The sequence below is a fragment of the Lepeophtheirus salmonis genome, chromosome 7 (genome assembly GCF_016086655.4).
Source record: "Lepeophtheirus salmonis chromosome 7, UVic_Lsal_1.4, whole genome shotgun sequence".
In the NCBI taxonomy this organism is placed as follows: Eukaryota; Metazoa; Arthropoda; class Copepoda; order Siphonostomatoida; family Caligidae; genus Lepeophtheirus; species Lepeophtheirus salmonis.
Genome location: NC_052137.2, coordinates 41,268,012 through 41,280,205, shown reverse-complemented (window position 1 = coordinate 41,280,205; position 12,194 = coordinate 41,268,012). Strand labels below are relative to the sequence as shown.

The 12,194-nt window shown below is 30.4% G+C and overlaps 1 protein-coding gene and 1 long non-coding RNA gene across 3 annotated transcripts; one reads left to right on the top strand and one right to left on the bottom strand.

The window, feature by feature from the left end:
- Window positions 1–3,593: 3,593 nt before the first annotated feature.
- LOC121121791 (rho guanine nucleotide exchange factor 25) lies at window positions 3,594–8,404 on the top strand. Of its 2 annotated transcripts, none has more exons than XM_040716766.1 (7): window positions 3,594–3,684; window positions 3,740–3,964; window positions 4,024–4,274; window positions 5,087–5,246; window positions 5,302–5,529; window positions 6,674–6,880; window positions 8,097–8,404. In XM_040716766.1, the coding sequence occupies exons 1-7, from the start codon at window positions 3,604–3,606 to the stop codon at window positions 8,355–8,357; spliced, it is 1,413 nt and encodes a 470-aa protein (XP_040572700.1). In that variant the 5' UTR covers window positions 3,594–3,603; the 3' UTR covers window positions 8,358–8,404. The 2 variants fall into 2 exon arrangements, with proteins under 2 accessions (XP_040572700.1, XP_071746084.1); XM_071889983.1 differs by having other exon boundaries at window positions 4,012–4,274.
- Window positions 8,405–8,984: 580 nt separating this feature from the next.
- On the bottom strand, window positions 8,985–11,532 carry LOC139905950 (uncharacterized). Its single transcript, XR_011781113.1, has 3 exons — window positions 9,668–11,532; window positions 9,524–9,601; window positions 8,985–9,465 (listed from the first exon to the last, which is right to left on the bottom strand). It is a non-coding gene; the product is annotated as an uncharacterized lncRNA (long non-coding RNA).
- Between the last annotated feature and the right edge of the window lie 662 nt (window positions 11,533–12,194).

The window sequence follows — 12,194 nt, the reverse complement described above, 5'->3', positions numbered from 1 at the left end:
AGTAAAAACATAAGAATACCTCATACCGTATTCCATCTCGCACGCATTCTCTTCCTTCAAGCTAAGTATTCATTGATATATCATACTCACACCCTGTGAGGAATATCTACGTATTAAATCTAATTTCTACTAATCTACATACAATCATAAAATTAGTTATATTTTCTTAAATTAATGATGAAAATATTTGATAGACTATCTATCATTGGAAGTACCCGGAGTTATTTGGTGTCAACGAACAGACACACTCTGAGTTGGAGTAATTCTTACTCATTTCTTTGTTTATTTCCTTCTCCCGCTCTTCCTTTGTCATGGTTGATCTAATGAAACATCATGACAGCTAAGCTGTTCTCCTCCAAAACATTCTTCTAATTATAAAAGATACTCCGTTGATTTTTGATTGTTTTATTTTTAACATGCCCAGAATACACACGATTTTCATCTCTACTAAAGATCCTAGCTTCGTTAGAATTGAAATTGAAAATGTGCAATGAGGAGTTTAAAAATTAGAATCCAGCATCATTCTACGAATTATCAATCTCATGGAATATTCATTTAATTACCATTATGTAACCCATTAGTTTTATAATCATGTTTTACTTAGTTACTTGATCAATTAAACCCAAGGTTAATAGATATGGAATGTTTTACCAAAACGCGTGTACGACTGTAGGTTGACTTCTACCACACTTTTAAAAATAGACGACATATTGTATGGTTCAAGGTCAAAGTTACACAAAAGGTCAAAAACGCATAATGGACCATCAATTGAGAACAAATTGAGATACATATATAAAATAATTTCTTTTAAGCACACAATACAATTATTTAGATATACTAAAATCGGCACTTGGTAGCAAAACCTCTGCTTAAAATCAAATTGAGTAATCTATCTCAATTTGTTCTAAACTCATGGTCGATTATGCATTTTTTACGCTTTGTGTTAGCTTGATCTTTGAACTTGATCTGGAAAAATTAGTGTTAGTGTTATAAATAATAACTATCATTATTTAAATTATAATCACCTAATGAAACTACTTTGTTCAATGGGCAATGCTTTTGGGATGAATTAGTCCAATGATCTCTATTTGCGTAGGTTCGCGTAGTTTTTTGAGAAGTACATATACTTCACGTATATGTTCTTCAAATAAGATTCTTAGGTGAGATGGAGTAAATCTAATTCTATAATAATTATTGATACCTAATTAGTAAAAAATCCATGTGACCAATTTAAGGAACATTAAAAAAATCAGGTATCAAACCTCTTCTTTTTTAACTTCTGATATAATTATAAATAGAATATTGACCTTTATTGGTTAAATTGTGTTTGAATCCCAACTAAGTGATAGAATCAATATGTTCCAAAGAAGAATTGGATATTTAACAGCTGTTTGTACATGTGTAAATTATATGATAAATTAAGATATGAAAAAGAGACAATTCTGGAATCTAACAAAATCTCTAAAATGTCTGCAATCCTACCTCTTAGAAAGAAGTTATCCCCTGTCAAGTATATACCAAGAGTAGACAATATTCTAAAACTTTTACATCTATCATTGTGTAAAAGCCAATCGATGTCTCGGGATGTCGGAACTTTTGAAATTCGACAATTTTTGACAGAATTTTAAACATATTTCTTTGAATTTTCTTATTTTTTTGATAGGTTTTTTTTTTCAGTATTTGATGACCTTTTTTAGTAAAAGTTTTTTTTAGATAAACTTTTTCCAAACAATAAATGTTTTTAATTTATTTGACAAATTTATAAAATGTATTTCTTATTCTAGCTACAAAATTAGTTAGAGGCTGTTGTATCCCCACCCCCCCCCCGATCTACCAAAGGGCTCCACGTATCGAAAAAAGAGAATTTGTGTACCACGAGTAACAAAGTTTGATACCCGCTACTCTAATAGGAGCCTTTACTCAAAATATGCTCATGGATTGGACCTGTTAACATAATTGGCTGGACGGAATACGAAAAATTAATAATCTATAGCTCCCTTCACCTCTATTAGGAGTCGTAATTTAGAGTTACCCTTTTATGAAAGGGGCACATAAATTATTGCTTATCAGAAATAGTTTTAATTTAACAAGCCTTATAAGTTTTCTTCAACTTTAAATGTAGTAATTTGCTCAAATTTAACCTCTTCCAAAAAAAAGCACACCCTACCATTAGTCCTATGGACATACCTGTATTAGTATATTTTCAATGCAAAATATCAAGGTAGATAACCTTCTAATATAATCTTTTATATGGTAGAATCTTTACATTTTATATTAATAAATAGTCGCAAACTTCTTTAGCCCCCTACCTTAGTGAACATACTTTTTATAACGCGGTTTGTGATTTGGGGAAAAAATAAAACGTACATGATAAAAAGTTAAACAATTATAATTATTGCGTTATTTAAATTTTGTATGACTGTTCTATCTATTAAATCCATTTTCTATTTGTATATATTAATTAAAATGCTAAAAATACTTATATGAAGATAAGAATTCGGGAAAAATAAATCCTTATCTTAATCCATTCTCTCCTGGTGATCGTAAATATTATAAAATGAAGAAATGTTTAGAATCCAAATCTTATTTAAATATGGATTATAAAACTCATAAAATACGTAGATTAATACTGTATCAGCTGAATTATGTAGGTTCAATTATTTAAAATTTTAAAAATTCACTATTTACATCGTATATTTTTTTTGAATTTTGAAAAGAATAAATTAATTCGGGTAGAAAGTGGGAAAATAATCTTAACAACATGGGCTGGTCTGTTTTAATGATATATAATTTGTTATTCTAATAGTAATAACATTAATTTTTTACTATTGCTAAAAATTTCCATGAAATATAAATATCTTTATTGTATTGTGGGAATCAAATTAGTACAAATCCGTTTTGATGAGGTTGCAGCTGTTATATAATATAATAGCTGCAATATTAAATTCCCTCAGATTGAAAAAAATAAGAATCCAGGAAGGTAAAAATTGTTAAAATAGTTTCAGTCTTCTAAAGATATCAAGCCAAATACATATAGCTTAAAATCATATTTTTTCAACATGAAGTCAACTGTTGATGATCAAAAGCTCAAGGACCAAGATCTCAGTCGTTAGCAAACAATCCATTAGTTTTAAGTTAATTAAATCCATTAAATAGATTGATCAAAACTAATTTTCCATTTTCGGGAAGTTCAAACTCACGCAAAAATAGGGTTATAAAATTTACTAAACCTCGATTAAAAATGGCTAAATATGCAAATATATTCTAGACCAAGTATTTCATTGATAAATAATGAATTGCATGTAATATTTTTTAATATTTCAGGATCATGCTGAAAAGTATTAGTGATCAAATGTGGGTTCAAAGGATTGAAAATCATCTTTATTAATCTTGGGGTGTTGAATATCCCAGTTCACTAACAGAGTCTATTCCATTTCTTAAAGAAAACGACACTGAAATTGATAAGACAAAAATAATTGAATATTTATTATTAATTCAATTCTACCGGATATGCTTTAGCTATTTAGGGTCAAAGATAATCCCCCCCTGTTCATTTTTTCACAAATATATGTATATTTTTACATTACATTCAGTTGCAAAGTAATGGCTGACGTAGAATCTGTTAAAAATAGAAAAAATGAAACCAGAAAACAAGGACGATACAAGACCATTTCAGGGATTTTGGTAATTTAAAGTTACATCACTTACCAACCCCAAATAATAAATCCATCCTTTTCAGAAAACTGTGACTGGAATAAGTCATTTTCGTCATAAAAATGGAGAACCCGTAAGATCTAGATCCTTTGAAAAAATACCCTCTACACAATCAGACTCTGAAACTCCAAATGAAACCACTATATCAAATATCGAAAGAAAAGACATATCCCACATAAAGAAAAAAGAGTTTAAACGCCGGCACAGTGAGTTTAGTATAAGTACTTCGGCAAGACCACGGCAACCTTCTGTAAGTTGAAAAGAATATATCAAAGTAACCTCTGGATTTCCTTCAAGTTTTTTTAACAGATAACCATAAAAGAGTTGGATGATAATATGCGTAAAATGAGCTACAACAAGGCCAAGAAAAAGCTAAAAGAACTTCTTGATACAGAAATCCGCTATGTGGAAAATGAACTACATTTGATTGTAGATGGCTACTATGCACATATTGATGAATTACGAAGAAAGAATGTTTCAACGTTACCAAAAGCTTTTTTCAATGGTTGTGATTTGATCATTTTTGCGAATATTAAGGATATATATGACTTTCACTCTCGGTAATCATTGAAATTATTTAGTTAATTTTTTACATTGTAGTAGGTTCAGTCATAAACCATAATTTGCATGTACCATAAAAACTCGATTTCTTTATAAAAAAAACCTAAAATAACCATACAATCATATCACATACTTGTCTTGGAATACTATTATGTCTTGGCAGTGGCCTCATAACTTTTTAAGTTGGTCCAAGAGTTCCTCTTCCATCAACTTCTTCACCACACATCAAAATCCCATCAAAATCGTCCTTACAGAGTAGATGATTGATCTTCATGAACAGGAAACATGCATTCAGGTTCAGATCGAGGTTGTAGAGGGCTTGTTTAACGATCCGGACGCCTCTACTTTTCAGTTTTTACTCAAGAGCTGTGTGTACCCTAGATGGTGTGTCAGGATCTGATAATCGTTTTTTGTAGTAGACAGACGTCTGCTGTAACTTGTTGAGTGCTCAGCCAATGGTTGGAGTAGATTAGGTCAGAAAAACGGGGGATATTGTCGAGGGCCTGTTTTCCCCATAGACGTCCTGGACGACCCTTCTTCTCCAGAGTGCAAGTGCCATCCTTCATGGCTCTAGTCCAGTTTAAAACAGTATGAGAAAAATGATGATGACAGATTTTTTCGTCTAGTGATTGTGAGAAAAAAAGTCATGCCACTTGTAAATTATTTATGACTCAACCTAATATCCAGGATTAATATTTCCAAATATGGCAATATAAAAATTTTGAGTCATTCTATTATCTCAAAAACATTACTTCCTCCTATATTTATTTTTTTATTCTCATATTTCTATTTACATATATGGCTGATACAGAACTTTTTTACCCGAACTAAAAGCCGCAGTGGATGATCCTATAACGTTGAAAAATCTTTTTGAAGATAGGAAAGATTCATTTAAGTATAAGTATGGTCGTTATTGCGTTAATAAACCTCTCTCAGAAGAGAAACTAATGGAACATAAATTGTTTTTTGATGTAAGTGTTTCTCAAATCTACAATGTATATATTCAAAAAAATATTTTCTTTATAGAATATTTTGAAAGAAAAAAGTTTAAGTAGATCTCTCAATGATTTGATGACAACCCCCGTGCGAAGAATTCAAATGTACTCTCTTTTACTCAAGGATATATCAAAGCTCATGGAGAAAGCAGAACAATTCGAAAAAGCAAGGCAAATAAATGAAGCAATTGTTATAGCATCCGGAATGGCTAACTATGTGAATGATATGATGATTGTTGGACGCATCGATGGATTTTATGTTAGTATAAATAGGGAGGTCCGCAGGATTATATATATAATCCTTGATGAGACAAAATACAGTTCAAACTAAACAATTGCTTAAAAAGTAACACGTGCTACATACACGCACTATATCAGGGGCATTTATACCCTGGGGGAGGTAAATTCAAAATATTAAACTTTTTGGAAAACAATTTCAAAAATCCATAGCTATTCTAAAATAATTTATTTTTTTGGAGAAAAATTCAAAATTCTTCAACTGTTTACAAAAAATTAAAGTTTTTGGAAAAAAATTTATTTCAAATATTAATATTTAAAAAAAAAAAAGTTGAAATAATAATTTTTTGGGAAAAACCCCATAGCTATGTACAGAAAATTAAATTATTTGGAAAAAATTTCCAAAATCTATAGCTATTTACAAAAAAATTATAATTCAAATATTAAATTTTTGGGAGAAAAATTTCAAAAATCTATAGCTATTTACAAAAAAAATTATAATTCAAATATTAAATTTTTGGGGGAAAAATTTCAAAAATCAATAGCTATTCTTATATAATTAATTTTTTTGAGAAAAATTGTAAAATTGTGTAATTGATTGGAAAAATAATTTCACAAATTATATTTAATTTTTGAAAAATAATTTCAAATATATACTTTTCTAGTTAAAAGAAACAATTCTTTAATTTGGGGGGAGGCTACAGCCCTCCAACCTACACCCTGCGGATGTCCCTGATATTGTATGTGTATGTAACACGTGTTAGGAAAAGTCCCTGGTTTAACAAAGAAACACGTTTTTTTTCCCTTCACAATAGCCCTTTTAAATCACTATTATTATTTGCTGTATGAAAGGAGTCCCCTTAACACTTTTGAATCAAGCCTGAACTGAATTTTGTCTCATCAGGAAGCAGTCTAAAATTAATGCATGAAATTGTTTTTTATTAATATTGTTTTGCAAATAACAAATGTAGCCTCACACTTAGCACAATAACTCACAAACTAAAGAACAGATTGTCATGGAATTTTGACTGCTGTCTTTTAAAGATTAATACTTTCAGAAAATAAGGTTAATTAAAAAAAAAATAAAACCTAATGTGAAACTTGGGGTTTTTCGGTCCATGTGCTAAATTATTTATTATGTATTGTTTTATTTATACAATTGTCAGGGAGATGTTACCAAGCATGGTCTTTTATTAAAACGAGGAGTGGTTGAATGTGCTGAAAAACCCCCGATAGGCCAAAAGAATTGGAAATACAAAAAATGTCATATATTCTTATTTCAAGAGTCAATTGTCATATGTACGGATGAAGACAAATACAAAGAAGTTAATGTCAACACCATCCCTGAATTAAAATATTGGCATCACTATCCAGTAAGTTTGCGGCTAATAACAACATATAACTTAGTCCTTTTGAAAAATTTAAAAGTTCAAATATTTGTTTCGGCTCTGAATTTGATCAAATCAAGAAAGCCTTTCAAGATTTGTTTCCCCTATTTATCTGTTCATTTTTTTAAGAGAGATATTCTTTAATTGTTCGTGATAAAAATCATAGATTGAAGGAAGGGGCAGGAGGGGATGTAGCCCCCTCTGGAAACGCCTCTGTATAATCAAATGCAAATTGGCACAACTTTTAGAGGGAGGACATGTTTAAATTTTAACGCCTCTACACTGCAGATTTACAAAAGTAAATATTTTCTTTTTAGTTCTTCGTTAGAATAATTTCAGATATTGCAGTTCTTTTTTAGAATAGAGACTTATGTTGTTCTTTTTTTTTTTCATTAAGCAGAGCTAGATTATGATTCTCCTTTTCAGAACATATCCCCCCCCCCCATCCACAAACACACAAAAAACATTAAGGAAGGTTTGCTTAATAGAATTTTTTTTGGAAATAATAAATAAAATTATGTGAAATTAGGAGTAAAAATTTGATTTTCTGTGAATAGCTATGGATTTTTTGAAATTTTTATTAGAAAATGTAATATTTGAAATCTAATTTTATAATTTTTTCCCCAAAAAATAATTTTTTGTGAATGGGGATTTTGTTAAAAAATTAATTTGATAAAGAATTTTTTTTTTTGGTGAAATTAGGAATAAAAATTTAATATTTTGTTAATAGCTATGGATTTTTGAATTTTTTTCCCCAAAGTTTAATATTTGAAGTTTGAATTTATAAACGTTTTTCCAAAACAGTAAATATTTTGTGAATAGGTGTTGATTTTTGAAAAAAAAATTAATATTTGAAATTCATTTTCAAAAAAAAATTATAATAAAATTTAATTTTCCGTGAATGGCTATGAATTTGAATGTAGTAAATTTCATTTTTCAATTTGTTTACAAAAATTTAATTTAAAAAAAAAATCAAAAATCAAAAACCCTACTTCTGCCCAGGGTGGTTATTTTTTTAAAAATGGGAATATGTATATTAATATTTTAACACAATCTGGGCCTTTAGAAAAGATATCTAATACTTGTTTTGTATTATGGGGAGCACCCTAACTTTTGATTGCCCAGAAAATACTCCACCTCTGCGTGTAATGATATCAAATATAAGTTATAATTAAATACGTCTTCTTTATCTACCAAATAGATGAATAAACTCATCATCGCAGAAATTTCGGATGAAAACAACACATTCGAATTGAAGAATGATCTCACGGATCTAAGAAATGAAGACGATGACAACGAAAAATATGATGATACAGATGAAGTTGATAATAAAGAAAATGACCATTGTATCATCTTCAAGTGTGAGGACGAAGAATCAAGAAATTCCTGGTATAGAGAATTTAATTTGCACAAAAGTTATCTCAGCAATTTTGCTGATGCCCTTTCCAATCCTGTAATGTGATAAACGACAATCTTTTTATTAAGTTTATAAAATAATTAAATTAGAAACTTCCTCTTTATTTTCTTACTATTCACACAACGTTACCATAAAAAGATTCACATAGTCTGTTAAACTTCTAGATACAACCCATCACACCGGAAATCAATCCGGTATCAGGCGGTAAAGGTTCATCTATGAGTTTCCAACTTCATTATTATATTATAATAAATCATAATTACACAACATCTTAAAAATCCACAAAAGTTGCTTCTCCGTGGATCTTTTCTTTTCATAGCAAGTTCAGGCATTTCCTGCATTGTACGGCCACAGTCATAGATAAGATGGAATGGTGTTTCCTCATCTTCTTCACAGAGTTGACAGATCGGGTTCAGGGTTATACCCATTTTAGAAAGATGTATATTAAGTAATATGTCACTACTAACCCTACCAACTATACTTGAGATGTGATGTCTCTTGTGTTTGCGAATTTTTGTTCAAATGTATTGCTTAGATTGGTGGCAGCCATACAACTGTTGCCAGATAGTTTGCGACTCATTCAAGGTACCTTTTCAAATAGGTTTCTTAGCCTGACACACGGAATTGGGGACAGAGACTGGCGTACCCCTTTCAGCACCCTCCTTAGCCAAAGGCATCAGCAAACTCGTTCACTGTGCTATTATTATGACCCTACATCTTTTCAACTGTGATATCAAACTTGGAATTCTCAACGGAATTTTTACAGCAAGGAATTTCTTCTATTAATATATTTATATTTAAACTATCTATAACGGACAGGCTATCAGATAATATTAATATTTGACAAAACAAATGGCAGATTACTTGCTAGTTTATTTATAGCTTCATCTTCAGCTTGGAATACTGTGTGTGTATCCTCAAGTCTTAATGAACATTTCTCAATAACGGCGTTATGTTGTGTTAGGGCCCATCCAGCACTTGTGTGACAATTTATTCTTGATCTGTCAGTATATCCACCTATATCACATTCATTTATTTATATATTCACGTTGTCTTTAATGTAGAAAGAATCTTCATTTTCTCAAATCTGGGTCGGTTCGGATCCTTAGAGTTAAATATTTGAGTACCCAAACTTTCAGATTCAGATCCGAAGCTAAAATTAGACGGATACTTGCCTCAAATTGTGTTAACATTTTTGCCAAAGTTCAGACCTTAACAAAATAATGTATAGTCCGGATGAAGGATACATTTTTACTGACTCCGAAGCAATTAATGTCCCATTGCCATCACTATTAGAGCATAATTATAAGATATTATTATAATTATTGTTATAATATTATTGGACACTTCGTTACCGATACCGTATCTTGCAGCCTCTGCCTCGAAAAGAAACAGAAAGAAGGCCATGGATCGACGTGGCTCCAAGCACTTACCAAGATAAAAATAGATACTACGTTCAATATATATATATTTTTTTTTTTAGAACTAGGATTAAGCAATACTAAAAGCTTTCTAAGATCCGAAAAATCGCTGGATCTTTGATAAGATCCAATAAAAGTTCGAGTACCCGAAGTCGGTTCGAATCTCGGATCTTTTTGTGTAAAAGACAAGATTACTTATACCATAACCATTTACCCGTCCTATCCCTAATTGTATTTTATTGACAGCTGTCGATTTTTTCTACTTCCTTTTTCTTTATCAATATTATGAATGTTGATTGGTTGAGTTCTAATTATATCTGGTTAAACTGCAAGTCATTTCCAAAAATTATTAGTTTATAGTTATTTATTTGGAAAGAATTGGCTGATTATCAACTGATTTTGTACCGTTTATCTGTTTCTTTTTGGAGGAAAGGTTGTGAGGTGCAATAAAAGTAAGGACTTTTTTTTTTTTCAATAAATCACATTAAGCTGAACAACATTCTATAAAATTTATTACATTTTAAAAAGTAGATAAATCATATGGTAAAGATTTAATAACTATTTACATGCACATTAATCATCTTCACTAAACTGCGTTCCTTTATCTTTGCTCCAAAGTTTCATCTCTTGATCCTGAACTGGTATATTGAGTACTTCCTTGAGTGTTTGAATCTTACCTTTTAGAAGATTCATGTTCCAAATGATTTCATTCGCCTCGTTTTGTATTTGCATTTGTCGACTTTCAATACTATTTCTTTTCCTTTGTTCCAAAGACTCAATGTCACTAAGAAGGCTACAGAAGGATCTATCCCAACTCATGGTTTCTTCACAGACTTATTTAAATTGTATTAGTGTTAGAACTTTTATTACTATTAAACAAACAAAAAAAAACTAACATATGCGTGTGTAAGGCATAAGGAAAAGAAACAAGGACAATATTACGAGTGGTAAAATAACAAAATATCTCTTTGTTGCCATAGTTTTCTACTTAGCAAAAAAAGTTTTGATATAAGAATAATCTTTATACTAGTGACCTACATATAATTTTACTTATTGATCAAGCAATTAATTTATCAACTCTCCTGAAAATTCCAGAGTACAAACACTCCAACTGATCTAAATTATCCTTCACTTTTTGTAAGTTAACATTGATGAAGGACATTTTTGAGCCCATGTCACCTAGTACTTGACCAAAGGATTCATTCACACTTGCAATTATGTCTAGATTTTGTTGGAAGGTCTTTTTTGTTCTAAAATGGATTCCTTCGCAAATGTTACATTGTAATGGATTATACTCAACGATGAAGGCACATCGCTTTTTTTTCATGGATTCAGGAGTGGGAAAGAAATGTTGGTCTTGCTCTGATGCAACTTTTGTCAAGAACAGAGGATCGTCCTCTTCTTCATCGTCCACGGTTTTATTTTTATTCTTTTTCTTCCTTCGTTTCCGTCTCCGTTTTCGACCTTTCTTTTTTCCATCCTTTGAGAGCCCTAATTTACTCGACACTTTTGTTTTCTTTTTGGGACGTGTCTTTTTTTTCACTTTGGATATGAGAAGATTTTGAACATATTTGGCAGCACTTCTTGGACTAAGTTCCTCTGGTGGTTCAAAATCATTTCCATTCAGAATAGATGAAAATTGACTAACATTATCGATATCAATATTTCGTCTATATCTAATTTGAAAAATTCTTTTTTTCGATTTTTTAATTGACTTTGATAGAAGGGTTTTTTTAATTTTCCGAGATGGAATCCTGGATTTGACTGAAGTTACTTTGCCCCCATCTTCAACTTCCACATTTAAACTGAATTAAAAATGAATTTATTGAGGTAAATTATGCATTAGCTGTAATAATATTATTGTAAATATCAATCAAAAAGATATAACATATTATATTTAGAGGTATCAACGGTCATCCTGTTAAGTTACATTTATTATAATAATAAATGTTTCTTGTACAAAACACTAGCTTTAAAATAATAAATATCTTCAGAGTGCAAAAAATTAATAAATGATGAAAATTTCTAGTTATATCACCTAAAATCTATATTTATGTGAAGTCTCAGGTATTTTTTTTATAATTTTTCATTTTGTATGAATTAAAAAAGGGAACAGGACATCTTCACCATTAATTGACATCTTACTCCAAGTGAGCAAACCTGTCCTTTTACCCCCTAACATTTCACTCCCCCATCCATTTTTATCATTATTATTGAGAAGTACAGCTAGTAAACGATAGAGGGACAAGGTCATAAATGAACTTTATGGTTGTGAGGAGTAGTTCTTGGGTAATACTACATTGGAGTTCGATTAAAAAAGTAATTACTAATTAGGATTCACAAAAATGATCTGTAAATATTTTGATGTGAAATTGTTCGTATCCAGGTCTGAACTACCTCTTTTGTTATAGAAGCTCAGGCAAAGTGTACAAAGGGACTTGAATCCTGGAGTCTTGGGGGA